General features: G+C 47.2%; 1 protein-coding gene across 2 annotated transcripts in view; it reads right to left on the bottom strand.

Annotated features, from left to right (window-relative positions):
* SRCAP (Snf2 related CREBBP activator protein) overlaps window positions 1-27779 on the bottom strand; it is an 891636-nt gene that overhangs the window by 745089 nt on the left and 118768 nt on the right. For both annotated transcript variants that reach the window (XM_033945009.1, XM_033945008.1), the window contains exons 3-4: window positions 21561-21796; window positions 21199-21468 (exon numbers count right to left, since the gene is read on the bottom strand). In XM_033945009.1, the coding sequence (XP_033800900.1) occupies window positions 21199-21468; window positions 21561-21653 (363 nt within the window). In that variant the 5' untranslated portion in view covers window positions 21654-21796. The remainder of the gene's footprint in view (window positions 1-21198; window positions 21469-21560; window positions 21797-27779) is intronic.

Here is a 27779-nt window from a genome sequence, read left to right as displayed (position 1 = left end):
TACCATGAGCAAATAGAACTTCTGAAAATTGTATTGCTGAGGCATTATTTCTAGTACGCCTTTTTTTCCAGATGGATAATGACATCAATTTTATAATTCTTACTGTCTGCTCTGATTTCATTCACAATTTGGTTTGTGTTTTGTACCTGAGGATTCCATGAGGCATTTAACCTTTTCCTGTCTCTTCTGTGATTTCAAGTTGATTCCTTCAATAATGGAGTCTCAAGGCAGTAGCAGTTTTCTATTTTGGGCTCTTTTGACATTGTTTAAGGGATTTCTTGTACATTTAGTGCTGGTCTTCTTTGATGAGGTCACTTCAGAATCTATTTCCAAGGAAGAGAAACTTTTTCCCTTTCACTCCCTCCTTCCTTGTGTGAGCCGGAACACGCGGTCCCCGCAAGCAAGTAATTTTATATCATTTTCATTCTATTCATTCATAGAAATTAAAGTCTAGATAATGCCAGTCACATAACAAAACATGATTTTACAAAAATAATTCCCTGCACAGTCAAGCCTGCAAGGATTACTAGATGTCTTTCAGCAGCTCCCCTCCCTCCCTCCCCCTTACCTTTGTGGCCAAGTCAAAATGATCTACCAACAATAAAATTTTAATAACACAAAGCACGATGTACGCAGAGAAAATGTTAATTATCATTTATATTCCGCGGGTTTTCAAAGAAGTCAAGGCAGATGACTTTATGCAATGTCACCTCAGTAACAACTATACAAAAATAGACAAATATTCCCCCTCCCTTTTAACTAAACTGTGATAGCGGTTTTTAGTGCAGGGAGCTGCTCTGAATGCCCCACGCTGCTCTTGACGCTCATAGGCTCCCTGCGCTAAAAACCGCTATTGCATTTTAGTAAAAGGGGGCCATAGTGCAAAATATAGACAGCAAATATAAATTCTCAAAACGGACACATTTTGATCACTAAGTTGAAAATAAAATCATTTTTCCTACCTTTTTGTCTGGTGATTTCATGAGTCTCTGGTCCTTCTGATCCTTCTTCTTTCTTCTCCTGCCCCCCCCCCTCTTTCTTTCTCTCTCCCCCTGGCTCCCCTCTTTCTTTTTGCCTTTCTTTCTCTCTCCCCTTGGTCCCCCTCTTTCTTTCTGCCTTTCTTTCTCTCTCCCCCTGACCCCTCTTTATTTCTGCCTTTCTTTCTCTCTCCCCCTGCCCCCCCTCTTTATTTTTTCCTTTCTTTCTCTCTCCCCCTAGCCCCCACAAAGCCATCGTGCCAATTTCTCCACTTCCACGATTCTTTCCCTACCCTCACCCCCAAGCCAGCAGCCGATTTCACCCTGCTCCTTCCTCGATGTCCTGAACTTCATCGGGCAGCAGCAGCATTCACAATTCACTGATGTTGCCCGCTTCAGGCCTTCCTCTCTGTTGGGTCCTGTCTTCATGAAAACAGGAAGTAGGCAGGACCCGGCAGAGAACAAGGCCTGAAGCCGGCAACAGCAGTGAATTGTAAACGCTGCTGCTGCCCGAAGAAGGTAATGGAGCACCGAGGCAGACCGCTTCTCCCCCCTCCCAGCCGAATCCCCGCTGACCCTCCTATCTCCCCCCCCCCCAAGTGAACCTTTCCGACTCTCCCAGCGAGAGCAGCAAACCTCCTTCGCGGCTTTCTCCTCCCTCTGCCGCGTCACTTATGACGTCATCAGTTATGCGGCAGAGGGAGGAGAAAGTCGACGCTACTGGAGGGAGGTTTGCTGCTTCGCTGGGAGGGTCGGAAAGGTTCACTTGGGGGGGGAGATAGGACGGTCAGCGGGGATTCGGCTGGGATGAGGGAGAAGCGGTCTGCCTCGGTGCTCCAAGGCCTGGCGCCATTACCTTTTTCGCCCCTCCCGCCCCCCCTTGGTACGCTACTGCTCTCCAGCTCTCCTTAGTTTGCCGGTTTTCTTTTTCGGCGACCGGCACGCTTTCAAAGAGCCGCGCACGCGCGGCAGCTCAAAGTTCAATCTTCTGCTCTGCTGCAACTTCCTGTTTCCGGTTGGGTCAGAGCAGAAGATTGAATACTGAGCAGCCGCACGTGCGCGGCTCTTTTGAAAGCGTTCCGGTCGCCGAAAAAGAAAGCCGGCAAACTAAGGTGAGGTGGAGAGAGGAAGCTGGTTAAATGATCGAGCCGGCGTGCGGGTGGGCGGATGGGGGTGCGGGGACCGCACGATCCTTTATGCCTCACTGCGGTGACAAGACCATTCACCGCTCCACGGGGCGGTGATGGCCTTGTCCCCGTCCCCGCAGAGGCTGCTAATTTTCATTCCCCGTTTTTGGCGGGTTACCCGCGGCTAAACGCAGTAGCCGCGGGTAAACCGCCACCGTGTCATTCTCTAGTGGTCACTGGAGGCCAATGTGTCACCCACCGAGACCTCTGTGACACTTTCTCCATTGGTAAGTATCAGGTCCAGTATTGCCTGATCTCTAGTTGGTTCAAACACAAGTTGCCTGAGTCTTGCTCCCTTCATAGAGTTTAAACAAAATAAATACCAACTACCCTCCTTATCCAGCATCTTAATCCCCCCTCTATACCATCCCTAGAGTCCTATTTCCCTGATTGTTTGTAAGAGATGAATGCTTTTTTCTTCTCCTTGATGAGGTCTGAAATCTCCGCAGAGAACCACTGTGGCTTATTGTTCCTTCGCCGTTTATTTACTGATTTAATATAGCGGTTTGTTGCTTCTTGTATGGTGGCTTTCAAAGTCGACCACATTTCTTCCACGTTATCGGTTTCTGCTTGGCTTCTCTCCCTTTCTGTTCCTTCCCTCCCTAAATCCCATTGTCCACCATCTCTCTCCCTCTCCTCTGTTTTAACCACACTAACAACTTGATTTCCAAACACAATGCATATGAATAGTGAAAACTTTTGCTATTCAGTTAAAAAAATTTTTCTAGTGTGTTTCCGGCTCTTTGTGCTACTTTGTTGCTTCATTTCTTTTTTTACCCAGGAGCTCCATTCCTAGAAGAGAAAGTTTAACAGATGCTCAGTCGTTTTCCCCTCATTGTCTGTGCCTTCTGCTATTTCTCTGCCCATGCTGCTCGCTGAGAAACAGCTTGGCAAAAAACTCTGACTCTAATATAATTTAAATATATTGCCCAACCCTCATAGGTTGTGAAAAGTCAAGGTCTTACCTTCCACTAATTTTGGCAGTCTGCAGAGAGGATCGCCAGTGCTGTAGCGATCCTTTCAGGCTGCCATTGTCCTGAATACCACGTTCCCTCTGCCACGTTCCCGCCCCTCCTCTGACGTCAGGGGCAGGATCCCGCCCCTCCTCTGACGTCAGGGAATGTGGTGCTCAGGATGACGCAGCCTGCAAGGATTGCTACAGCTACAGCGATCCTCTCTGCAGGTTGCCAAATTTGCATAAATGCATAAAACCATATTTTTGGGATGTTCATATCTTCAGCTTCACTTGACTGTAAAAGCTCATATTGCAAATCTTGGAAGTACCTCATAGTATATGTCTGCTGGTAAAATTGTACCCTCAGCTGACTTACCTACCAGCAGCAGTATGGAACTAAACTGTGCCAAAAATTTTCATTCGTTAATTTTTTTGCCTACTTTGCTGACCTGTAGAAATGGAAACACGTTCGCAAAAGATTTCAAACTTGTCCCAAGGTGTTGTACCAAACTACTGCAAACTTTCAGACTCCTAGGTAGTTTCCTTCTGCCGCAGTGCTTAAGCAAAGTTGGTGTTTTAGGTCACACAAGGCATGGGAGTGGATCAATTGCTTTTGTTCAACCACCCCTAGCTCCTGACCAAATTCAGATAGATCCAAAAATTTTTTGCAGAGTTTCATTTCAGACCCTTGACAACACCCCTGTAAAATTTGATTGGATTTCAAGGGGGGTCAAGCATGGGCAGTTTTCAGTAATTGTCCACTTGACATGGAATGACCCCAAAGCAACCCGGGTCCTCCATACAGACCGGACCCTATGTAAGAAAGTCTGGATGGGCACTTGGCTAAAGGCCATGACCTTTGCGGAGACGCATCAGATCTGCGTGCCATAGTCTGGAGCCACTAAAATGACACAATCCACCAAATGACTTCGCCTGTCATAGGCCAGGAAGGAAAAACATACAGGAGAAGCTCCTGAGGCCACAGCAGCACTACAGCATCGAGACCCTCACTTCCAGACTCTGATCTTCAACTGAAGAAACGATTCGCTTTCTTGTTCTCTGTTGTGGCCATGAGGTCAAAGAAGGGCTGACTCCAGCACCGCACTATGGTTTGGAACACCACTGAGGACAGGTCCCACTCACCTGAATCCAAAGTCTGTCTGCTGAGGAAGTCTGATTGAACATTGTTGACTCCCACCACATGCACAGGTGTTAGCGCCTGGAGGTGTCAGTTCCACCCAGAAAAAAAAAAGGCGGGCTTACTGAACCAGAGGAGTGTCCTTGGTCCCTCTCTGACGATTGACATAGGCTACTGCCATTGCACTGTCAGAGAAGTTCCTGACTGCTTGGCCCTCCAGATTCTTCTGCAATCACACCAGAGCCAGCCGAATGGCTCTCAGCTCCAACCAGTTGATTGACCATTTCCTCTGAGAGGGAGTCCAACATCCCTGGATGGGACAACGATTGGCTTGGGCTCCCCAGCCCTGAAGGTTGGCATCTGTCATCAACATGATCCAAGAGGCAATCCACAGCAGAATGCCCCTACAGAGTGATTATGGGAGAAGCCAACAAGTTATGCTGGCCCAGCCTCCAAAGTCTAGGGAAAACAGGTCTGTAACACATCCTTGTGCAGAGCCTAGTGAGAACACGTGCTCCATGCTGGAGAGAACACGGGTGCCCTCACCCAAGGAACCACATCCAATGTTGCAGCCATGGAGCCCAGGACCTGAAGATAGTCCCACACTAAAGGAGCCGGCTGTTCCAGAAGGGAGGAAATCTGAGAACACAGTTTCTGTCTATGTGCATCTTGAAGATAGACACAACCTACAACCGTGTAGAACTCCAAGATATTTGGAACGGCAATGAGGAAAAAAGAGTCAAATATCGTCACATAACAACAAACTTTTATTAATTATGACAGGAGTTGCCATTCAACATATTACCAATAATTGGAAAAATTACAAAAATCTTAATTACACATTCTGGTGGAATTTGTTATGCCATATTTTTAAGATGGAAAGAGCAATAGCGTTACAAAAAGGGAATTATAATAACTTTGCAAAGATTTGGGGGCCATTGGAAAAGTATTGTGATGAATAGGCATCAACTCTTTTTTTTTTTTTCCTTTTCTTTTCTTTTTTAGATTTATCTAGCACACTCAAGGGGGAGGGTGGATTTGGGGTGAAAGTTAAAAAGCTATGTTTATAATATATTGCATAATATAGTATAATGTTTTCTGGTTGAGAATTTGATTAAGGATGGGTGGGTAGGGATTTTTATATTATTAGATTTTTTGTGTTAGATATTACAGCGCTATATTGGAATTATTTATGATACATTTTTATACACTTGTTATTTGAGTTAAAATTGAATAAAGATATTTAAAAAATAAAGAAAGAAAAAGAAAAAAACACCTAATTGGGCAGGAAAATCGAATCAAATTGAAAAACCAATTCAATAGGTTGAATCAAATCGAATCGAAATTTTTTTTTCTGAATCAGCAGCACTACAAGACCCACTGAAGAACATTAAGAAAGGGGACAAATCCTTCTTCAGGTACATTAGCGACAGGAAAAAGAACGCAGACGGGATAGTACGCCTTAGAACGCCAGACGGGAATTATGTGGAAACAGATTCTGAAAAAGCCAAACTAATGAACGATTACTTCTGTTCAGTCTTTACCTGCGAGGCACCAGGGCACGGGCCACGGCTGGAAGCAAAGGAAAGCAAGGAAGACCCATTTCTGAATTTTGAGTTCACACCAGCTGATATTTACAGAGAACTTTCAAGACTCAAGGTGAACAAAGCCATGGGACCGGACAATTTGCACCCAATAGTGCTCAGAGAGCTGTGCGATGTTCTGGCGGAACCGTTAGCCATGCTCTTCAATCTCTCCCTAAGTACGGGGAGAGCCCCCTGGACTGGAAAACAGCTAACGTCGTTCCTCTGCACAAAAAGGGTTGCAGAGCAGAGGCTGCAAATTACAGACCAGTGAGTCTCACATCAATAGTGTGTAAACTCATGGAAACTCTACTTAAAGGTAAATTAGACACGATAATGGATGAAGGGAATCTAAGGGATCCCTGTCAACATGGATTCACCAGAGACAGGTCATGCCAATCCAATCTTATAAGCTTCTTTGATTGGGTGACAGGAAAGCTAGACTCGGGAGAGTCTCTGGACATAGTATACTTGGATTTCAGTAAAGCTTTCAACAGTGTCCCACACCGTAGACTATTAAACAAGATGAAATCGATGGGTTTGGGTGAGAAACTAACTCATGGGTCAGTGATTGGCTGAGTGGAAGACTTCAGAGGGTGGTGGTCAATGGCACCCTCTCTGAGACATCGGAGGTGACTAGCGGAGTGCCACAGGGCTCAGTCCTGGGACCATCCCTTTTCAACATATTCATAGGGGACTTGACCCGGGGGCTTCAGGGTAAAGTAGTACTGTTCGCCGACGACGCCAAACTGTGTAACATAGTAAGTGAAAGCAACCTCAAGGATAGTATGACGCAAGATCTGATCACTTTGGAAAACTGGTCCTCGACATGGCAGCTGGGCTTCAACGCTAAAAAATGTAAGGTCATGCATCTCGGCAGCGGAAATCCATACAGAACATACTCCTTGAATGGAGAAACGCTAGCTAGGACTTCAGAGGAACGGGACTTGGGGATAATCATCAGTGCAGACATGAAGGCTGCTAAACAAGTAGAGAAAGCCTCATCAAAGGCAAGGCAAATGATGGGATGTATCAATAGAAGCTTCGTCAGCCGTAAACCTGAAGTCATAATGCCACTCTACAGAACCATGGTGAGACCTCATCTGGAATACTATGTGCAATTCTGGAGGCCACATTACCGGAAAGATGTGCTTCAAGCTGAGTCGGTCCAGCGGATGGCTACTAGGATGGTCACGGGACTCAAGGGTCTCTCATACGAAGAAAGACTGGGCAAACTGCAGCTCTATACCCTAGAGGAGTGCAGGGAAAGGGGTGACATGATTGAGACATTTAAGTACGTCACAGGTCGTGTCGAGGTGGAAAACGATATATTCTTTCCCAAGGGACCCTCGGTCACAAGGGGGCACCCGCTCAAACTCAGAGGAGGGAAATTTAGTGGTGACACCAGGAAGTATTTCTTCACAGAAAGGGTGGTAGATCACTGGAACAAACTTCCGGTGCAGCGTGCTCGATTTTAAAATAAATGGGACATCCACGTGGGATCCCTACGAGGGTCGAGTTAAGGAACTAGGTCATTAGCATTCAGACTTAATGGGGTGGGTCAATAGAGTGGGCAGACTTGATGGGCTGTAGCCCTTTTCTGCCATCATTTTTCTATGTTCTATGTTTCTATGGTTGGACGAAATGTGAACTCAGGCGGGCAGGAATTCTGAGAGTCTGCCCCCTATCTGTAGAGGGGCATCCCTCAGCCTGGCATCATTGCGCCTTTTTGGCAGAGGGCGCAGAATGGGAGGCAGAGAGCTGGGATTGCCTTTAGCCAGCATACCATCACCAGGAGCCCTGGGAAAATCTCTGTGACATCGCACTTACATACATGTGGAATTGGCTGGAACCACGAAAATTAGATAGACTAGAATCCCTAGATGTCCTGGGTCTGCTATCAGGCAGGGTCATAGGACAAGTGTCTATCACAGAATTCATGAGGTTGTCCAGGCCCTTGCCAAACAATAACTGTCCCTTACAGGAAAGTCTAGCCAAAGTAGCCTTGGAAGTGGAATCACCAGCCCATTGTCTGATCCAGAGCATCCTGTGGGCAGAAATGGAGTACGTCACTTTTGCCAAAACCTGCATACGGTCATACAGTGCGTCAGCAACACAATCCAAATCAGCCAAAAGAAGTTGAGGAGGAGAATCCACAGCCTCACTTTCCAGCGTGCGCAATTGAGAGATACAGGAATGTGTAACAAAGGACGCCATCGAAGTCGCCTTTATGCCTAAAGCAACGAAGAGTCTCCGGAGAAACACATCCAGACGGCAGTCCTACATATCTTTAAGCACCACACCACCTTCACTAGGAAGAGAGGTATGTTTAGTCACCTGCAAAACTAAAAAGAATCCACCCTAAACTGACCCAGAAGCTGCTGGAACTCCTGTGGCAGAGAATACAAAGGATACATGGCCCTTGCTATCTTAAGAGCACCTTCCGGAGAGTCATACTGCTCCAAGATTAAAACACTCAAATCAGGGTGCCAGGGGAAGGTAGCAGGCAGTGAGCGCACACCACAAAGCCAGGAAGTAGTAGTGAGCTGGCTAAGTGACTAAATTCAACTCCTGCAAAGACTCTGAAATAAGATTCAGGAAAGACGCAGACTTAAATAAATGCAGAACTGTGGGATCATTCCCAGGTTCTAAAACTACAGAGGGATCTGAAGATCCGGCACACAGTCCCTGGACCCCCCAATCTGGGAAGCGTTGCGCCTGTAAATAAGGGGTCAGCAATCTGGTCATCATCATAAGGATCTCCCAGATCAGGATCAGGCAGCGCAAGAACAGCAGCTGACTGGGATAAGGACATGCTCATAGAAGCAATGCCACTAAGAGATATCAATATAAAAGGTCAGTTGAAAAAAATATGCCTTCAAATGTCTTTAGAAATTTTGAAAAGATTCTTCCTCTCTCAATTCTACAGGCAAGCTGTTCCATAAAGCACAGTTACTTACCGTAACAGGTGTTATCCAGGGACAGTAGGCATATATTCTCACATGTGGGTGAAGTCATCTACGGAGCACCGATGCCGACAGCTTTTCAAGCAAACTTGATTGAAAATTTAAGTTTGCTCTGCTGCACCACGCATGCGTGCCTTCCTGCTCCACTAGAGGGCGCATCCCCTCCTTGTGGTCTCCAGTTCACATATCCAGCAAAGAAGCCAACCTCGGGGAGGTGGGCGGGTTGTGAGAATATATGCCTGCTGTCCCTGGATAACACCTGTTACGGTAAGTAACTGTGCTTTATCCCAGGACAAGAAGGCATGATATTCTCACATGTGGGTGACCTCCAAGCTAACTGAGAAGGGATGGAGGGAAGTTGGCAATTTAAGCAAACAGATTACGCAAAACCGACTGGCCAAACCGGCCGTCGCTCCTGGACAGTGTATCCAGACAGTAGTGGGAGGTGAAAGTATGAACCGAAACCACGTGGAAGCCTTGCAGATTTCCTCAATAGGTGTGGACTGGAGGAAAGCTACCGAAGCTGCCATCGCTCGGACCCTATGTCCCGTTACCCGACCATGCAGCGCGAGACCAGCCTGAGCGTAGCAAAAGGAAATACAAGCGGCCAACCAGTTGGACAAGGTGCGCTTGGAAACTGGGCGCCCCAATCGATTGGGGTCGAAGTACAAAAACAATTGTGGAACTGTCCGATGAGACTGAGTGCGTTGGAGGTAAAAGGCCAACGCTCTCTTACAGTCAAGTGTGTGGAGCGCCACCTCTCCGGGGTGAGAGTGGGGCTTTGGAAAAAACACAGGTAAAACAATGGACTGATTGAGATGGAAATCAGACACCACTTTAGGCAAAAACTTAGGATGAGTGCGGAGAACCACCTTATCATGATGGAATACAGTGAAAGGCGGATCCGCCACCAGCACTTGCAGTTCACTTACCCGCCGAGCGGAAGTGAGTGCAAGCAGGAAAATTACCTTCCAAGTGAGAAACTTAAGGTGACATTTGTCAAGGGGCTCAAACGGAGATTTCATGAGTTGAGCCAGGACCACATTTAGATCCCAAACCACCGGGGGAGGTTTGAGAGGAGGATGGACATTCAGGAGGCCGGACATTCAGGAGGCCCTTCATGAAGCGAGAGACCAAGGGATGGAGTGAAAGGGCCTTCCCATCCAGGGGCTCATGAAATGCAGCAATCGCACTAAGATGTACTCGAATGGAATTGGTATTCAGGCCGGAGTGAGATAAATGAAGTAAGTACTCCAGAACCAAAGCCACAGGTACCGACACCGGGTCCTGGCGGTGAGAGGAACACCAGGACGAGAATCTAGTCCACTTCTGGGAGTAGCAGATTCTAGTCGAGATCTTCCGAGAGGCCTCCAATACCTCCCTGACCGACTGAGATATAGGGAAAGAGGTCAGGGGGAAAGAAACCAAGCAGTCAGATGAAGAGACTGAAGATTGTGATGTAACAGTGAACCCCGACTCTGAGATAGTAGAGAGGGAAACACAGGCAGAAGCAGAGGTTCTCAAACACTGAGTTGAAGTAGTAGGGAGAACCAAGGCTGGCGGGGCCACCGAGGAGCAATCAAGATCAGGGTGGCCCGTACCGATTTGAGATGGACCAGCGTCCGCAGAATCAGTGGGAAAGGCGGGAACGCGTACAGGAACCTTCCCTCCCAATCCAGGAAGAAGGCGTCGGCCTCGAGACGGTCCGGGGAGTATATCCGGGAGCAAGAGAGAGGCAGTTTGTGATTGAGGGGGGAGGCGAACAGATCTATCTGAGGCGTCCCCCACCTGTCGAACACTTTTCGCAAGACCTGAGAATGCAGGGACCACTCGTGCGGCTGGAGGAGGCGACTGAGCCTGTCCGCCAGACAATTTCGCTCCCCTTGTATGTAGACTGCTCAAAGGAAGATGTTGTGGGACGCAGCCCACTTCCAGAGACGGAGAGCCTCCTGACAGAGGGACCAGGACCCTGTCCCACCTTGTTTGTTGACATAATACATCGCCACCTGGTTGTCCATACGGACGAGAACCACCTGGTCGTGAAGTAGATGTTAAAAGGCCACGGCGGCGAAATAGATGGCCCGGAGCTCCAGCACGTTGATGTGGCAGTGGCAATCTTCTGCTGACCACATCCCCTGAGTGCGTAGACCATCCAGATGAGCCTCCCAAGCGTAATCCGACGAGTCTGTGGTGAGGACCTTGTGGTGTGGGGGGGGGGGGCGAGAAAGAGTAAACCGTTGGAAAGATTCGAAGAGTCAGCCCACCAGCGGAGCGGTCTTTGCCAGGAAGGAGTCACTGTCACGGGGCGGGTGATCGAGTCTCGATCCTGACGCCATTGAGAGGCCAAAGTCCATTGCGGGATCCGCAGATGGAGACGGGCGAAGGGAGTGACATGGACAGTGGAGGCCATATGGCCCAGAAGTGTCATCATTTGTCGTGCCGGGACCGAGTCCCGCATCGAGACTTGTCGGCTCAGATTTACCAATGCCTCCAGACGCGGAGGAGGAAGGAAGGCACGGAGACGGACCATGTCTAGCACGGCCCCGATGAACTGTAAGGACTGAGAGGGGCACAGCTGGGATTTTGGGAAGTTTACCTTGAAGGTAAATAATAGTCTGTTGGGTCACTGAGATAACCCCCTCCCTGGACGGGGCCTTGATCAGCCAATCGTCCAGGTAGGGGAATACTTGAAGACCCTGGGAATGCAAGGCAGCTGCGACCACCACGAGACACTTTGTGAAGACCCGAGGGGATGAGGCCAGGCCAAAGGGGAGGACCCGATATTGTAGATGTAGGTCTCCCACCTGAAAGCGCAGGAATCTGCGGTAAGCGGGATGCACCGGGACATGTGTGTAGGCCTTCTTCAGATTGAGGGAGCAGAGCCAATCGCCCTCGTCAAGTAGATGGTAAAGAATCAGGAGGGAAAGCATCCGAAACTTTTCCCGTACCAGAAACTTGTTGAGGCGTCTCAGGTCCAGAATCGGACGCAGGTCTCCCGTCTTCTTCGGTACTAGGAAGTAACGGGAGTAAAACCCTTGTCCCCATTGGCAGGGGGGGGACCACTTCCACCGCCCGCAGGCGAAGAATGTCTCGGGCCTCCGAGAGAAGGAGGGGCAACTGCGTCCGATTGGAAGGACACGCACTCGGAGGGCTGTCGGGAGGGAGTTCCCGAAAGTTGAGAAAGTACCCGGATGAGATCACGCCAAGGACCCAAGCGTCCGACGTGATGGACTCCCAACGAGGGTAGAAGGCTTGTAGGCGGCCCCCGATGGGAAGGAGGCCTGGCGGTGGCGCGGAGAGGGCCAGCCCCCATCCGCGCATCTCGTCAAAAGGACGGAGCCGGCTTGGCCGGGGCAGTCGGTTGAGATTTCGACAATGCCCTAGAATGAGCCTGTTGACGCCTTGGTGGAGGTCTCAAAAAGGCTGGGGTGGACTTTTGCGGGTAATGGCGAGGCGTACCCCGTAGGGGACGAGAAGTGGCCGGTTTAGGCTTGGGACGCACGAGGGAAGCGAACGACCGCTCATGCTCCGACAAGCGTTTTGTAGCCGCTTCAATAGTGTCGTCAAAGAGTTCCTTACCGACACAAGGAAGATTAGCCAACCGGTCGCATGCTGCGAGTGGCGTTTCGCCCCGCGGAGCCCCGTGGGGGAAGAACGCCTCCAGGAACTCGGTGAGGTATCCGAGGAGGACGATAGGCGCCGGGATCAGCGCAATTTGCCCTGAGGTACTTCGACGTGAGGCTCAGGCTGGTCCGGCGCACGCGAGGTCGAGGTCGGGGCTGGAGTAAGGTGAGCGAGGGCCGCGGACAGCTCCGACGATATCATCGCCCGGAGCATGTCTTGGAAAACCGGCACGGACAGCATCGAGGGCATGTCCAAGGCTGGAGTGCACTCCACTGGGGGCGACCTCGTGTCAGAGTATTCCCGTGTGGTGGAGGCACGGCCCGAAGATTTAGAGGACTTGGTCGGAACCGAAGGCAAGGTGGTTCCACCATGCCCGGCCGACGTCCCCGAGGCTGGCTTCTTCGCTGGTGCGGAACCTGAGGAAGGAAGAGGGGACTTACCCGGAGCCGAGGACTTCAGGGAACCCGAGGTCTTCGGGGTCGAGTCTCGAGGCGGGGCCGAGGGAGCTGAGGCCAAGGTCAAGGCCGGGGCCGACTTCGAGGCCGAGGGCTGGTCGACCACAAAAAGGTCCGCCATCCTGGCCTTACGCCGACGAAGCTCCCGGTTTTGGAAAGTGGCGCACCGGGGGCAGGACTTGGTGGGATGATCAGCACCCAAACACCTGATGCACCAACGATGCGGGTCGGTAAGCGAAAGCAGACGCTCGCACCGGGTGCACTTTTTAAACCCGGACAGGGGCCGGGACATAAGACGAAAAATAGGCCACGGCCGTGACAACCCGGGAGCCCCCGGGCGGTCAAAAATGAACCGCGACTCGCGATTCGATGGCAGGAACAAAAAATAAAACAATAAAAAGGCGCACAGCGACTTCCGACTAAATTAAAATAAGAAATCGCGGTGTAAGAAGGCACATGGGGCAGAGCCCAAGAAATACAGGACTTCTTGGCTCCGCGGAAAAAATCGAACTGGAGACCACGAGGAGGGGATGTGCCCTCTAGTGGAGCAGGAAGGCGACGTAGGCGTGGTGCAGCAGAGCAAACTTAAATCTTCAATCGAGTTTGCTTGAAAAGCTGTCCGCATCGGGGCTCCGTAGATGACGTCACCCACATGTGAGAATATCATGCCTGCTTGTCCTGGGATAATATTGGGACTAAATAAAAAAAAATTTTTAAATGCACAATTTCTAGTCGAAGCAAGATGAGCCTTCTTGAAATATGAAGGTACAACTACTCTGTTATCATTCAAAGATCTTAATAAACATCTAGGTGCAAAGAATAACACCAAGTTAGAAAGATATAACTGTTGTAATTCAAACAATGCTCTATGTGCTATCAGAAAATAATATTAAATATTGAACTAAGGCCAGTACTGGGCAGACTTGCACGGTCTGTGTCTGTATATGGCCGTTTGGGGGAGGATGGGCTGGAGAGGGCTTCAATGGCTGGGAGGGTTTAGATGGGATGGAGTAGGTTTTAATGGAGATTTCGGCAGTGGGAACCCAAGCACAGTACCGGGTAGAGCTTTGGATTCTTGCCCAGAAATAGCTAAGAAGAAAAAATTTAAACAATTTAAATTGAATCAGGTTGGGCAGACTGGATGGACCATTCGGGTCTTTATCTGCCGTCATCTACTATGGTACTATGTTATGTTACTATGTTACTATCAAAATCTAGCAGCCAAGCCAAGCTCTGAAAATAAAAAAGGCCATCCCACTAGGCTAGCCAAACATTTTGTCACCTGCTTAATTATGGGAGAGGCTAAGCTTGGAACTGCTGCCTCTCCATGATGCAAAGATTGCTCCTGAGGCGGCAAATATGCACAATTCTGGTAAGAATTCACGTTAGGAGAGCCCAAGGACTCCACCCCAACATGTTTTGAGGCAAAAACTGCAACTGGGGAAGCAGGGAGCTTTTAAAAAAAAAAATTAAAAAGCTTGCTAAAAATCCAAGATGGCCACCGCTAAGACAGTCATGCCAAAATCACAATCCCCATCTTTTACTAAGGCGCACACTAGCGCAAACAGCTAGCGTGCCTTAGTAAAAGGACCCCAATATTTTTCACATATAACAAAGTTCAAAATGGCGATTTTAGGATTATTTAGGTCAGGGAACATAGGCGGACATGCAGAAACCTTCAAAACTTCCATTTTCAAACCTCACAGGCTGTAATAGTCTTTACTCACTGTGCTGATTTTCCACTCCCGCTACATGGGCTGAAGAGAGTGCCTGAAGATGAGCCTCCGCACACCTGAACAACATCTACTCCTCCAGATGTAAAGGAGCACTCTTGTTGCCCCCTCGTCTGTTCACATACACTACCACGGTGGCATTAACTGAAAATACCAATTGCCTTGCCTTCCAGATCTTTTCCCAATGTTTTTAATGCTAGCTGAATGGCCCTCAATTGCAGACAATTTATAGACCATTTTCTCTGATGGAGAGACCATTGACCCTGCAGAGGATGCCCACTGATAGGCTGGCATTGGTTGTGAGATTTGGAAATGAACACCCCCCAATAAGGAGTCTACCTGGAGCCACCAGAGCAAGCTGTTCCTAGCTTCCAGTCCAGGGAGGCCACATTTAGAGGAAATGACATGGGGGGGGGGGGGGGACATCAGGAGAGAAGACAATCCATGTGCGCCCTCACCCAGTGAACCACTTCCAGGGTGGCTGCATTTGAGTCTAGGACCTGAAAGTAATGTCAGGCAATGGAGGCTTTGCAATCTGCTTCCTGAGCTTCTGTTTATGTGGTTTGGGAAAAAAAGACATGGCCCTTTGCTGTATCGAAGCAGAACCGGCAGGAAACCTCCGCCACCCACTGAACAAATCACGCACATGAACAAACAGAGGAATGCAGTCAGCTCCGATCCTGTGCACATCTCCATGGAGCCATGCAGCCTGCGCTCAAATCAACTAGCTGATGAACCTGCTAGCTAGCTCCCAAGTAGAGAGTTGCGCGGGGACAGAAATCCCACCCGTCCCCGCCAAAGTCCCACCCGTCCCCACCCGTCCCCGTGAGGAATCCCACCCGTCCCCGTGAGGAATCCCTCCGTCCCCACCCGTCCCCGCGAGGAATCCCCTCCGTCCCCACCCGTCCCCGCAAGGAATCCCCTCCGTCCCCGCCCGTCCATATAAACTTCAGAAATAGTTATTTCATTTAATTATGCTACTGAATTAAAGGCTCTGGTAGAAACCCATTTACAAATAAGCAAAAACATAGAAACATAGAAATAGACGGCAGATAAGGGCCCACGGCCCATCTAGTCTGCCCACCTTAATGTCCCTCCTCTACCTTTGCCCTGTGAATAGATCCCATGTGCCGATCCCATTTGGCCTTAAAATCAGGCACGCTGCTGGCCTCAATCACCTGTAGTGGAAGACTATTCCAGCGATCAACCACTCTTTCAGTGAAAAAGAATTTCCTGGTGTCACCTCGTAGTTTCCCGCCCCTGATTTTCAACGGATGCCCTCTTGTTGTCGTGGGACCCTTGAAAAAGAAGACATTTTCCTCCGCCTCGATGCGGCCCGTAAGATACTTGAACGTCTCGATCATGTCCCCCCTCTCTCTGCGCTCCTCGAGCGAGTATAGCTGTAATTTGTCAAGCCGTTTTTCGTATGGTAGATCCTTGAGTCCCGAGACCATCCGGGTGGCCATTCTTTGCACCGACTCCAGTCTCAGCACATCCTTGCGATAATGCGGCCTCCAGAATTGCACACAGTATTCCAGGTGGGGCCTCACCATGGATCTATACAATGGCATAATGACTTCCGCCTTACGACTGACGAAACCCCTTCGTATGCAGCCCATGATTTGTCTTGCCTTGGACGAAGCCTGCTCCACTTGATTGGCAGACTTCATGTCCTCACTGACGATTACCCCCAAGTCTCGTTCTGCTACCGTTTTTGCTAGGATCTCGCCATTAAGGGTATAAGACTTGCATGGATTCTGGCTGCCCAGGTGCATAACTTTGCATTTTTTGGCATTGAAGTTGAGTTGCCATGTCCTAGACCATCGCTCCAGTAGGAGTAGGTCGTGCATCATGTTGTCGGGCACTGAATCTTCGTCTGTTGTGCATTTGCCCACTACATTACTCAGTTTGGCGTCATCGGCGAATAATGTTATTTTACCACGAAGCCCTTCTGCCAAGTCTCTTATAAAGATGTTGAATAGGATTGGGCCCAAGACTGAGCCCTGTGGTACTCCACTAATCACCTCCGTCATTTCGGAGGGGGTGCCGTTCACCACCACCCTTTGGAGCCTACCTCCAAGCCAGCTCCCAACCCATTTCGTCAATGTGTTACCTAATCCTATAGAATTCATCTTGCTCAGTAGCCTGCGGTGTGGTACGCTATCGAATGCTTTGCTAAAGTCCAGGTACACGATGTCCAGGGACTCCCCTATATCCAGCTTCCCCGTTACCCAGTCAAAGAAGCTGATCAGGTTGGATTGGCAGGATCTCCCCTTAGTAAATCCATGTTGTCGGGGATCCCGTAGATTCTCCTCATCCAGGATCTTATCTAATTGGTGTTTGATTAGAGTTTCCATTAGTTTGCTCACTATCGATGTTAGACTCACTGGTCTGTAGTTTGCTGTCTCCATCTTTGAGCCTTTCTTGTGGAGTGGAATGACGTTAGCCGTCCTCCAGTCCAACGGGACGCTGCCTGTACTAAGGGAGAGGTTGAAGAGCGCGGACAGTGGCTCCGCCAAGACATCACTCAGCTCCCTAAGCACCCTGGGGTGCAGGTTGTCCGGCCCCATTGCTTTGTTAACCTTGAGCTTTGACAGCTCACCGTAGACACTGCTGGGCGTAAACTCAAAGTTACTAAACGGGTCAACTGAGCCAACCCTTGTCTGTAGCTGAGGGCCGAGCCCTGGCGCTTCTCGGGTGAAGACTGAGCAGAAGTATTCATTTAATAGTTGGGCTTTTTCCGAATCCTTTTCCACATAGTCTCCGTCTGGTTTCCTAAGACGTACAATCCCGCCTGAGTTTTTTCTTCTATCACTGATATACCTGAAGAAGGATTTATCTCCCTTCTGGATGTTCTTTGCTAGAGACTCCTCCTTGAGGAATTTAGCCTCCCTGACTGCTGTTTTGACTGCTTTTGATTTGGCCAGGTAGTCTGCTCTAGAGTCCTGCTTCCCTGATTGTTTGTAAGAGATGAATGCTTTTTTCTTCTCCTTGATCAGGTCTGAGATCTCCGCAGTAAACCACTGTGGCTTATTGTTCCTTCGCCGTTTACTTACTGATTTTACATAGCGGTTTGTTGCTTCTTGTATGGTTGCTTTCAAAGTCGACCACATGTCTTCCACGTTATCGGTTTCTTCTTGGCTTTGTAGCGCCTGGTGAACGAAGTCTCCCATTTCTTTGAAATTTGTGTCCTTGAATTTGAGGACTTTGGTTAGTGTAGTAGATTTAGTGAAACCTTTCCTGATATTGAACCATACCATGTTGTGGTCACTGGAGGCCAATGTGTCGCCCACCGAGACCTCTGTGACACTTTCTCCATTGGTAAGTATCAGGTCCAGTATTGCCTGATCCCTTGTCGGTTCCAACACCAGTTGCCTGAGGCTTGCTCCTTTCATAGAGTTTAATAGCCTCCTGCTGCTGCCGGAAGCAGAGGTAAGTGTAACCCAATCCACATCAGGCATGTTGAAGTCACCTAGCAATACTGTGTCCCCACGCAAGGTGATATTTTCTATATCTTCGATTATTTCCATATCCAGGTCATCCTGTTGTCTTGGGGGTCTGTAAATTACGCCAAGATACAAGCATTTGTCCTTCCCTCTGGCCAAATTAACCCAAAGGGATTCCCCAGTATACTGGACATCTGAGATTCTCGTGACCTTAATGTCATCTTTAGTATATAATGCTACACCCCCTCCCTTCCTACCCTCTCTGTCCCGGCGAAGCAAATTGTAACCCGGTATGACCATGTCCCACCCGTGGGAGTCTGTGAGCCAGGTTTCGGATATCGCCACCACATCCAGGTCGGCATTCCTTATTTCTGTTTCCAATTCCAGGATCTTGTTTCCTAAACTGTGTGCGTTGACGTACATAGCCCTCCATGCTATATTTTTGTTATGTCTCAGTGGGGATATTCCTGTTTGAGCTATTTGAACACCTTTAGCATTGTTTGTGTTATTTGTGCTTTCCTGAGGCTCAGAACCACAATGTGTACTCCCCATATACCCAGAACTACAGTGTGTACTCCCCCTAGACCTGGAATTACAATGTGACCCATAAATATGATGTGACCCTACTCCCGACTCAAAAAGACTTTATTAATTTGAAAATATTAATTGGGAAGAATACATACTTTGCAAATGGGTTTCTACCAGAGCCTCTAATGTTTATAAATTTTTATCCGAACAATAATTGGGAAATATGCAATGATACTCTGTGAATAACTCAAATTGGTATACTACAGTGTTTCACAGATATTGTAACTATTGTAGATATTAGTTACAATATCTGTGAAACACAGTAGTATATAAATTTTTATCAACACAACTAATATACTACTTTATCCTGAAGCAAAATAAAAAAAAAGAAATATAATTCTTTTCCTACCTTTGTTGCCTGGTTTCTGCTTTCCTCATGTTCTCATTCAATTCCTTCCATCCACTGTCTCTCTTCCTTCTGCATCTTCCATTTGCTCTGTTACTATGCCTCTCCCTTTCTTCCCCCTTCCAAATTGGTCTGGCACCCATCTTCTTCTCTCCGCTCCCCCATAGTCTGGCATCTGTCTTCTTCCCTGCCAGTGTCTTCTCCCTACTCTCTCTTCCCCATTTCCTTTCAGCTTCTTCTCCCCCCATCTTCCCCATGTCCAGTCAGCGTCCTTCTCCCCCCTCTGTCTTCCTCATGTGCTTTCAGTGTCCTTCTCCCCCCTCTGCTTCCCCATGTCCTTTCAGCGTCCTTCTCCCTCTCTGTCTTCCCCATGGCCTTTCAGCGTCCTTCTCCCCCCCCCCCCCCCCGTCTTCCCCATGTCCTTTCAACGTCCTTCTCCACCCCTTTGTCTTCCCCATGTGCTTTCAGCATCCTTCTCCACCCCTTTGTCTTCCCCATGTGCTTTCAGCATCCTTCTCCCCCCTCTGTCTTCCACAAGTGCTTTCAGAGTCCTTCCCCCCCCCGCCCTTCCCATGGCCTTTCAGCGTCCTTCTCCACCCCTTTGTATTCCCCATGTGCTTTCAGCGTCCTTCTCCCTCCTCTGTCTTCAAGTGCTTTCAGAGTTCTTCCCCCCCTCCTCCCGTCTTCCCCATGGCCTTTCAGCGTCCTTCTCCCCACTCCTTCTCTACCGCCCCGGGTGCAGTACAGCCGGCCAGGTCCCCTTACTTTTGTGGTACTTCCCCGACCGACTGACAACAGCCCCGGTCCGACAAACCTCCCTGCCCTTAACTGCGAATCTAAATTACCTTATTACAGCTGCTGTAAGAAGATAATTTAGATTCGCGGCTACAGGGCAGGGAGGATTATCGGACCAGGGCTGTTGTCGGTCGGTCGGGGAAGTGCCACAAAAGTAAGGGGACCTGGCCGGCTGTGCTGCAACCGGGGCGGGGTGTGGCGGGGCAGACCGCCCCCTCCCTTGGTAGCCACTCGAACCACGAGGCTACTCTCCTCCTTACCTGCACTGCCTGCAGCATAGAGCCAAACGGAAGTCTTCCCGACGTCAGCGCTGACGTCGGGAAGACTTCCGTTCGGCTCTGTGCTGCAAGCAGAGAAGGTAGGGAGAAGAGCCGCGCGACTGAGTACATCCAGCTTTGTTTAAGCCCTCCCTCCCCTCCGACGTCAGCGGTGACGTCGGGAAGACTTCCGTTCGGCTCTGTGCTGCAAGCAGAGAAGGTAGGGAGAAGAGCCGCGCGACTGAGTACATCCAGCCCCGCAGGAACCCCGCGACCCTCGGAGGCGTCCCCACGGGATCCCCGCGACCCTAGGGGGCGTCCCCACGGGATCCCCGCAACCCTAGGGGGCGTCCCCACGGGATCCCCGTGACCCAAAGGGGGAACCCGCGGGATGCCCGCGGGTCCCGCGGGATTCCCGTCGTCCCCGTTCCCGTGCAGCTCTCTACTCCCAAGGGAACGGTCCCAGAGCCCTGATCTGAAGGTGCAGGCTGTCCAAGAGGTGCACTGCAAGGCAGCCAACCCCCTGGAAACAAACTTTATCCACAAAGTCTGTGAGCTCTCGCAGCTAGAGTTGACCCCCCCTGGGAGCCTCTGCAGCACAAAGATGCAAAATGTAAAAAAAATATTGATTAGAAGAAAAATTACACAAGCAGCAGAAAAGACTAGCTCCTACTGTCTTGCTGGTAGGGAAGCAACTGGAACTCAGCGGGCAGTGCTGAGGTAAGAAGAGAGTGTCTGAAAAAATTATGTAAATGAGCTTCCTACAGGCAGTCTCATGACATGGGATGCATAACACACTTGTTGAGAAATAGAGCAGAATTGTACAAGAATTTCAGGAAGTATTTTTATTTTAAAGTGAATGAAACTAAGAAGAATCTAAACCATAATGGATGTAAAGTACACAATATATCATAAAGCCCAGAGGCTGTGTGAATTTTAGCAGTGCCCCACTGAGAAATTTTTCAACTGGAGTCAGACAATTTTACACTCAGATTCAAGTAGCCTAAGGTTGATATACAGTCTGAATTCACATCATCATATGAGAGAGAGAAAGAGAGAGAGGAGAATAAACATTGACAGGGGCTACAGAAATCCAGTAGAAGACAAAAAAACGCACAGAAGTGGAGACCAGAGCTTGAGATACATACATGCTTGGCCTGTTCTGCTATATCTGCTTGGCTCTTCTCCCACTTCTGCCCTTTGGAGCCCTGGTTGTGCAGGCTTGGATCTGGCAGGCTACCTCCCCTGCGGTGCAGCCGAGGACCTTCAAAGGCCGGAATGCTCTCCCAGGACTCTGTAGAAGAATGGGACAGGTGTGGTAGTGGTGGGGAGGAGACGCCAATGCCAGAAATGAGGGACCCCGAGGAGTACAGGGAAACAGGGTTGCTCCTAGTCATTCTGTCCAGTTGATGCACAGTCTATCAAATCACAGAAGAAGTATGTGAATAGAAGACAGTATCGCATAGTACAGTCACAATAAAATAAGGACATCTTTTCAGTTGCACAGTACCTGTGTCTGCAGAAGGTGGGGTTGCTGGGTAGCAATACCCATGTGCATCTTCCTCCCCCCTTGCTCTGTACGGCTCTCCTGGATAATGTCCATGGCAGCTGAGATGCTAGGTTCCTGCTCAGGAGCATACTGGGAACCGGCCACATTCTGGTCAGCCGGCTGCCGGGGAGAGCTCTCCAGCTCCTGAGTCCCTTGGCGGCCCAGCCTAGGCTCTGGACCAGTTGCTTTGCAACAGTCTGTGGAAAGAAATAAGGGAAATATTAGAGAACAGATACACAAAACTGCTGTACCCACAGCTGCTGCCAAGCATATTCTGGTAATATTTTCAAATGGGTTAGTTTAACATATAATAAGGAAAGCAGGAGAGCCAAGATTCTCACGAGTCACAAACATGCAGGAAAGTGAGGTCCAAAGTAACACATCCAGGAGACAAAGGATGAACATAACCACTTCTACTTTTTGTTAATTGAAGATAAAGATCATAATTATGAACAGGAGCAACATAACTCAATACAGCTGTGTTTCAGCAGAGGTGCTTGTCTCAGCAGTCTAAAGCACTGTGAGAGTTACCGTATTTTTCACTCCATAAGACACACTTTTTCCCCCCCAAAAAAGTGGGTGGATATAAGGGTGCGTCTTAAACGAATATACAAAAAAAAAAAAAAAAAAAAAACAACACCCCGGCGGTACCTTTAAATGTTGTAGGTAGGTGGACGGCTGCCTGCTGCTTGTTGGGGCCCACGGCGCACAAGCGCGCTAATGCCTGGGCCCGTACACATCCCTAATTGGGCCGGTATCTGGTGTTTCGCAGGGCTGTTGCCTGCCGATTACCGGCACGTTGGGGCCAGCGGCGCAAAAGCGTGCTGATGCGTGGGCGGGCGCAACTTCAGAATGGCTGCCTCAGTAGAACTGAGCAGTCATTCAGAAGTGGTGCCTGCCCATGCAGCAGCATGCTTGTGCGCCGCTGGCCCCGAAAAGTGTCCGGGCCCAGGCATTAGCACGCTTGTGCGCCGTGGGCCCCAACAAGCAGCAGGCAGCCGTCCACCTACCTATAACATTTAAAGGTACCGCTGGGGGGGGGGGGGGGCTGGGATGGATTTTAACAGTGCTGGGGGGTATGTAAAAATGATAATTGGGGGGGTGCTGGTTTAGAATTTAAAGGTGCTGGGGAGTATGTAAAAATGATGATTGATTGGGGGTGCTGGGATGAAATTTAAAGGTGTCGGGTATATATTAGTATACAATATGGTTCAGAATGGGGGTTTTTCTTGTTTTCCTTCTCTAAATCTGGGGTGCATCTTATGGTGAGGTGCGTCTTATGGAGCGAAAAATACGGTAAATGGACTTTAATATGATATTGTAAGCTACATTAACAAAAATTAATAATGAAGACGTATATTGTAGTGGTAAATATAAGTGAGTCATACTTATTTGTATGCCCAAGACCTGAATTAGTCTAAATGAGACCTTTGAACCAAAGACTGACTGCATAATAACCATCCTGTCGTGGATTCTGAATGCACAGCATAATGGACTTTGCCAAGGACACTTCAGATCGCCATCTTGGTTAAGCTCCCTTGTTCCACTCTGTACCATTCTAGTCACACCAGGTTCCCAAGAATGGCATGCTACAAGAATTACAGAATCATGTTTTTGGGTTGTTGTTTGTTTGTTAGGTTTTTTTTGGTGGGTATTTTTTTGGGGGAGGGGGTTAAGTACATTTAACTCATACAGTACATTGTGCTTTGGACTTCTGATGAAGGAACAACTGCCAAAACATAGCCATTTCAAGTTCTGCTTCTTGTAGTTGCCAGTATTGATATTATTTGTGATCTTTAAGTTCAATTGACAACAGAAGCAGTTATGTACATCCTTGGAATCCTGGATGTGTTGCTTTGGACTGCACTTTCCTACTTGTTAGTTTAACAAAAGTTTGTCCAACCTTTACTTAATAGGGGCCACATTTTATATTTTGTAACATTTGGAGGGCCAAAACAACACGTCTGCGTGCATGCACTCATACTATGAGGCAATCGGTCTTTATAACAGCACCTAAATTATATATGTGAAGAAATATATATATATTACTATCATCAAAAACAATTTCTCCATCTTTTTTTAAACACTTTTTAAAAAATTCTTAATAATGGACTTCAGCAGCTATCTTCAGGCCAGCAAAAATAGCTCAGAAGGAGCTCATGTCCATATTTATAATTGATATCAAAGAGGCAAAAAATATTTTTCTTTTACATAAATACTTTCATAGTTTCCAAACTTTTTTTAAATCTTAAATAGCACTCATCTCATCAGTGCTCCTGAAGATCTTACAAAAGAAAACTCCCAACATGATATCACGTTTCGCCATCAACCTTTCTCAGGGTTTGTTCCCTACAAACAATAAAACATCTTTAATTATGTCCTTCAAATATATCCTATTCAATATCAAATTAACAATACCCCACTGATTCCTCCCACATTCTTCAACACAATTTAAATATCTCAACTGACTTAAGATGACCAATCAGACTACACACTCATACTCTCATTCATTCAACCTCCGCATTCAATCCAAATGGAGAAACAGTATTTTAAATATCTACTGTTCTTTATAATTTAGCCATCTATCAGTCACCACCCGCCCACCCAACTTTAACCTGATCAATCACACGCCATTGAATATCTTCAATCAAATGTTCTGCTTCCACCCAATGAGGGACTAAAGGAACCTACATAGTTTTAATTACTATAGGGGACTTACGCTCATTAAGTCAAAGTTTAACTGAATGGCTACTCCTGCCTATATACATAAAGTTGAAAAAGGCATATAATCATATATATTATTCCTGCACTATCACTATAAGTACTGTATTTTCTGCTAGAGCCCGGTATTCCCCATTCTTTCCCTTTAATAGTAGAATTATACCACTGACACCAGCCGCATGCAGAATGTCCCCTTACTCTAACCTCCCCAACCTCATTCTTATCTATAGGTTCCCATATCCCAATGTCAAAATGTTCCCATTTTTCTCTACCATCAGTACAGTACCTGAAAAATCTGTTTGTTTCATTAAACTTAAAAGGCAATAAAGATTTACTTCCTCCATGTATTCTGAAATTTTTTTTAATATATTTGGTAAATATATACATCAATTAATCTGAACTTCGCTAGAGAAAGGGACTATTCCCAATAAATGGAAAAATGCTACCATCCATCCTATACCGAAAGATGCAAAGTGGAATCTAGATGATCCTAGAAATTACCGCCCTATAGCAAAAATACCATTCATAGTGAAAATGATTTAAAAAATAGTATTCAACCAAGTTTCAAAATTTTTTGAGAAAATGAGAGCACTACACCCACATCAAACGGGATTCCGATAGCACTGCTCTACCGAGCACTCTTTAATAGGACTAACTTCTTCTATCCTATATTTCTGGGATCAACATAAATCGGTTCTCCTTATATCCTTAGATTTATCTTCAGCGTTCGATACGATTGATCATCATCTACTCTTAAGCAGATTAGAATCCTTGAGAATCTCATAAGTTGTTCTACAATGGTTTCAATCTTACTTTAATGAAAGATCTTCTAAAGTAATATTCAATGGATCGTCAGCAAATTTAAAACCAACAAATTTCGGCATTCCGCAGGGATCAATCCTATCCCCATTACTGTTTAATGCATTTATGGCGCCACTGTTAACTCTTAGTTAGTCACTGGGTTTATACCCTTTGCTTATGAAGATGATGTACAACTTCTGTACCTTGTAGGCATGAGTTCAGCTGTAAATATCACAGAAATTAATGAGAAACTATCCAAAATAGCTAGGTGGCTACATGACAATAAATTATCCCTGAATACATCCAAAACAGAAACCATGCTCTTTCCATGTAGGGAGGGACAGGAACTAGGAACCAACATAATTATGAGCACAATTAACCTCAAAACAGTTACTAAGGTGAAGATTCTTAGAGTCATATTAGACCAAAAGCTTAGTTATCATGAGCAAGTTAGTTCACTAGTAAGAACATGTTTCTATAGGCTAAGAATGATCAGATCTTTATCGGCTTTCCTGGACGAAGCAGCATTAAACACATTAATACACTCACTAGTAATATCAAAAATTGATTATTGCAATGCCTTTTATAAAGGGGCTGCTTTAAAAGAGATACGCAGAATACAAATGCTTCAAAACACTGCTATAAAACTAATTAAGAAAAAGAAAATTTGATCATGTTACACCGCTTCTAAAGGAAGAACACTGACTACCAATAAACTACAGAATCACTTACAAAATAGCTTTACTCGCACATAAAACTCTTATAAATATAGCTCCCATATTTTTAGAAAGATATCTAATACAATACTCCCCCATAAAATCCTTAAGATCTGAAGATAAAGCCTTGCTAGTAGTACCTTCCTTAAAAGTTATATATTCTAAGAGAGATATGATCTTTTCCGCCACAGCTCCACAAATTTGGAATTCACTTCCACTCAATATAAGAGAAGAAAAATCACTTAGCAAGTTTAAAAGTCTCCTAAAGAGCTGGCTATTCAAGGACGCTTTCCAATAGATTTGTCATAACCTATAATAGTTTCAGGAAGATGATCTAATAGAATCAAGCGGGTAGTTGTTCCCCAACCTTCTGTGACTTAACCCTCCCCTGGTTTTATTTCTATTTTAGCTTTGTTGTTTTTTTTTTAGAATTGTATTTATGTTAATTGTTGTTAACCGCTTCCCCCCTTACATATACAATTGTATTAGTAATGAATGTTATGTTTGTTGGTTTTTAATATTTTACATAATTTTGGAACTTGTGTAAATCACATTGGATTTGGACAATGCGAGGTAATCAAAGAAACTAAATAAACTTGAAACTATTGCAATCTAGAGTAAAGAATGACACGGGGGAAAAATTTGTCCCCGTCTCTGCCCCACCCCCACAAGCTCAGTCCCGGCCTGTTCCTGCGAGCTCGGTCCATGTCCCCGCAACCATCCGATCCCATCCACACAAGCCTCGAATAGTTTTATACTGAACTTATTTTATTAAGGTTTAAAAAGAAACAATATTCTGTACAATTGTCGTTTTATAAATCTAAGTTCAGGTTGCCAAACTAGAGAAAGAGATCTTCAGCTGGCAGGGCTTTGTTTATAAATGTTTATCAACACTATTAATAAACTACTTTATCCTACAGCCAAAAAAAAAAAAGAATTTTTTTTTCTACCTTTGTTGTCTGGTTTCTGCTTTCCTTCATTCAATTCTTTCCATCCACTGTCTGCCTTCTCTCTGCCTCTTCCATATGCTCTGCTATTGTGCGTCTCCCTTCCATCTCTCATTCCACCCCCACTGGTCTGGCACCCATCTTCTTACCTCCGCTCCCCCCATAGTCTGGCATCTGTCTTCTTCCCTTCCATCTTTCCTTCCCTCCCCAAGTGGTTTTTAGCATCTCTCTCCTCCTTTCCTCCCCTCAGATCTGTCTGCCAAATCCAGCATGTGCCTTTTTTTTTTCTTTATCTCTTCTCTCTGTTCTCCATTTCCCTTCAGTGTCTTCGCCCTCTCTCTTCCCATTTCCCTTCAGCATCTTCTCCCCCTCTCTCTTCCCCATTTCCCTTCAGCGTCTTCTCCCCCTCTCTCACTTCCCCATTTCCCTTCAGCATCTTCTCTCCCTCTCTCACTTCCCCATTTTCCTTCATCATCTTCTCTCCTCTCTTTCTTCCCATCTCCGTCTTCTTCCCTCTCTCTCTTCCCCATTTCCCTTTAGCATCTTCTCCCCTCTCTTTCTTCCCATCTCCGTCTTCTCCCCTCTCTCTCTTCCCCATTTCCCTTTAGCATCTTCTCCCCTCTCTTTCTTCCCATCTCCGTCTTCTCCCCTCTCTCTTCCCCATTTCCTTTTAGCATCTTCTCCCCTCTCTTTCTTCCCATCTCCGTCTTCCCCCTCTCTCTCTCTTCCCCATTTCCCTTTAGCATCTTCTCCTCTCTCTTTCTTCCCATCTCCGTCTTCTCCCCTCTCTCTCTTCCCCATTTCCCTTTAGCATCTTATCCCCTCTCTTTCTTCCCATCACCGTCTTCTCCCCTGTCTCTCTTCCCCATTTCTCTTTAGCATCTTCTCCCCTATCTCTTCCCATAAGAATAGAAACAACTCAACAAATTCATCAAACACAAATTAAGAGTGATAGTGTAAAGTCAAGATTGCAATATAGGAGAATGTCTGAAATG

This window comes from Geotrypetes seraphini, chromosome 5 (assembly GCF_902459505.1).
Source record: "Geotrypetes seraphini chromosome 5, aGeoSer1.1, whole genome shotgun sequence".
Taxonomy (NCBI): Eukaryota; Metazoa; Chordata; class Amphibia; order Gymnophiona; family Dermophiidae; genus Geotrypetes; species Geotrypetes seraphini.
This window is presented reverse-complemented; position numbering and strand designations above follow the sequence as displayed.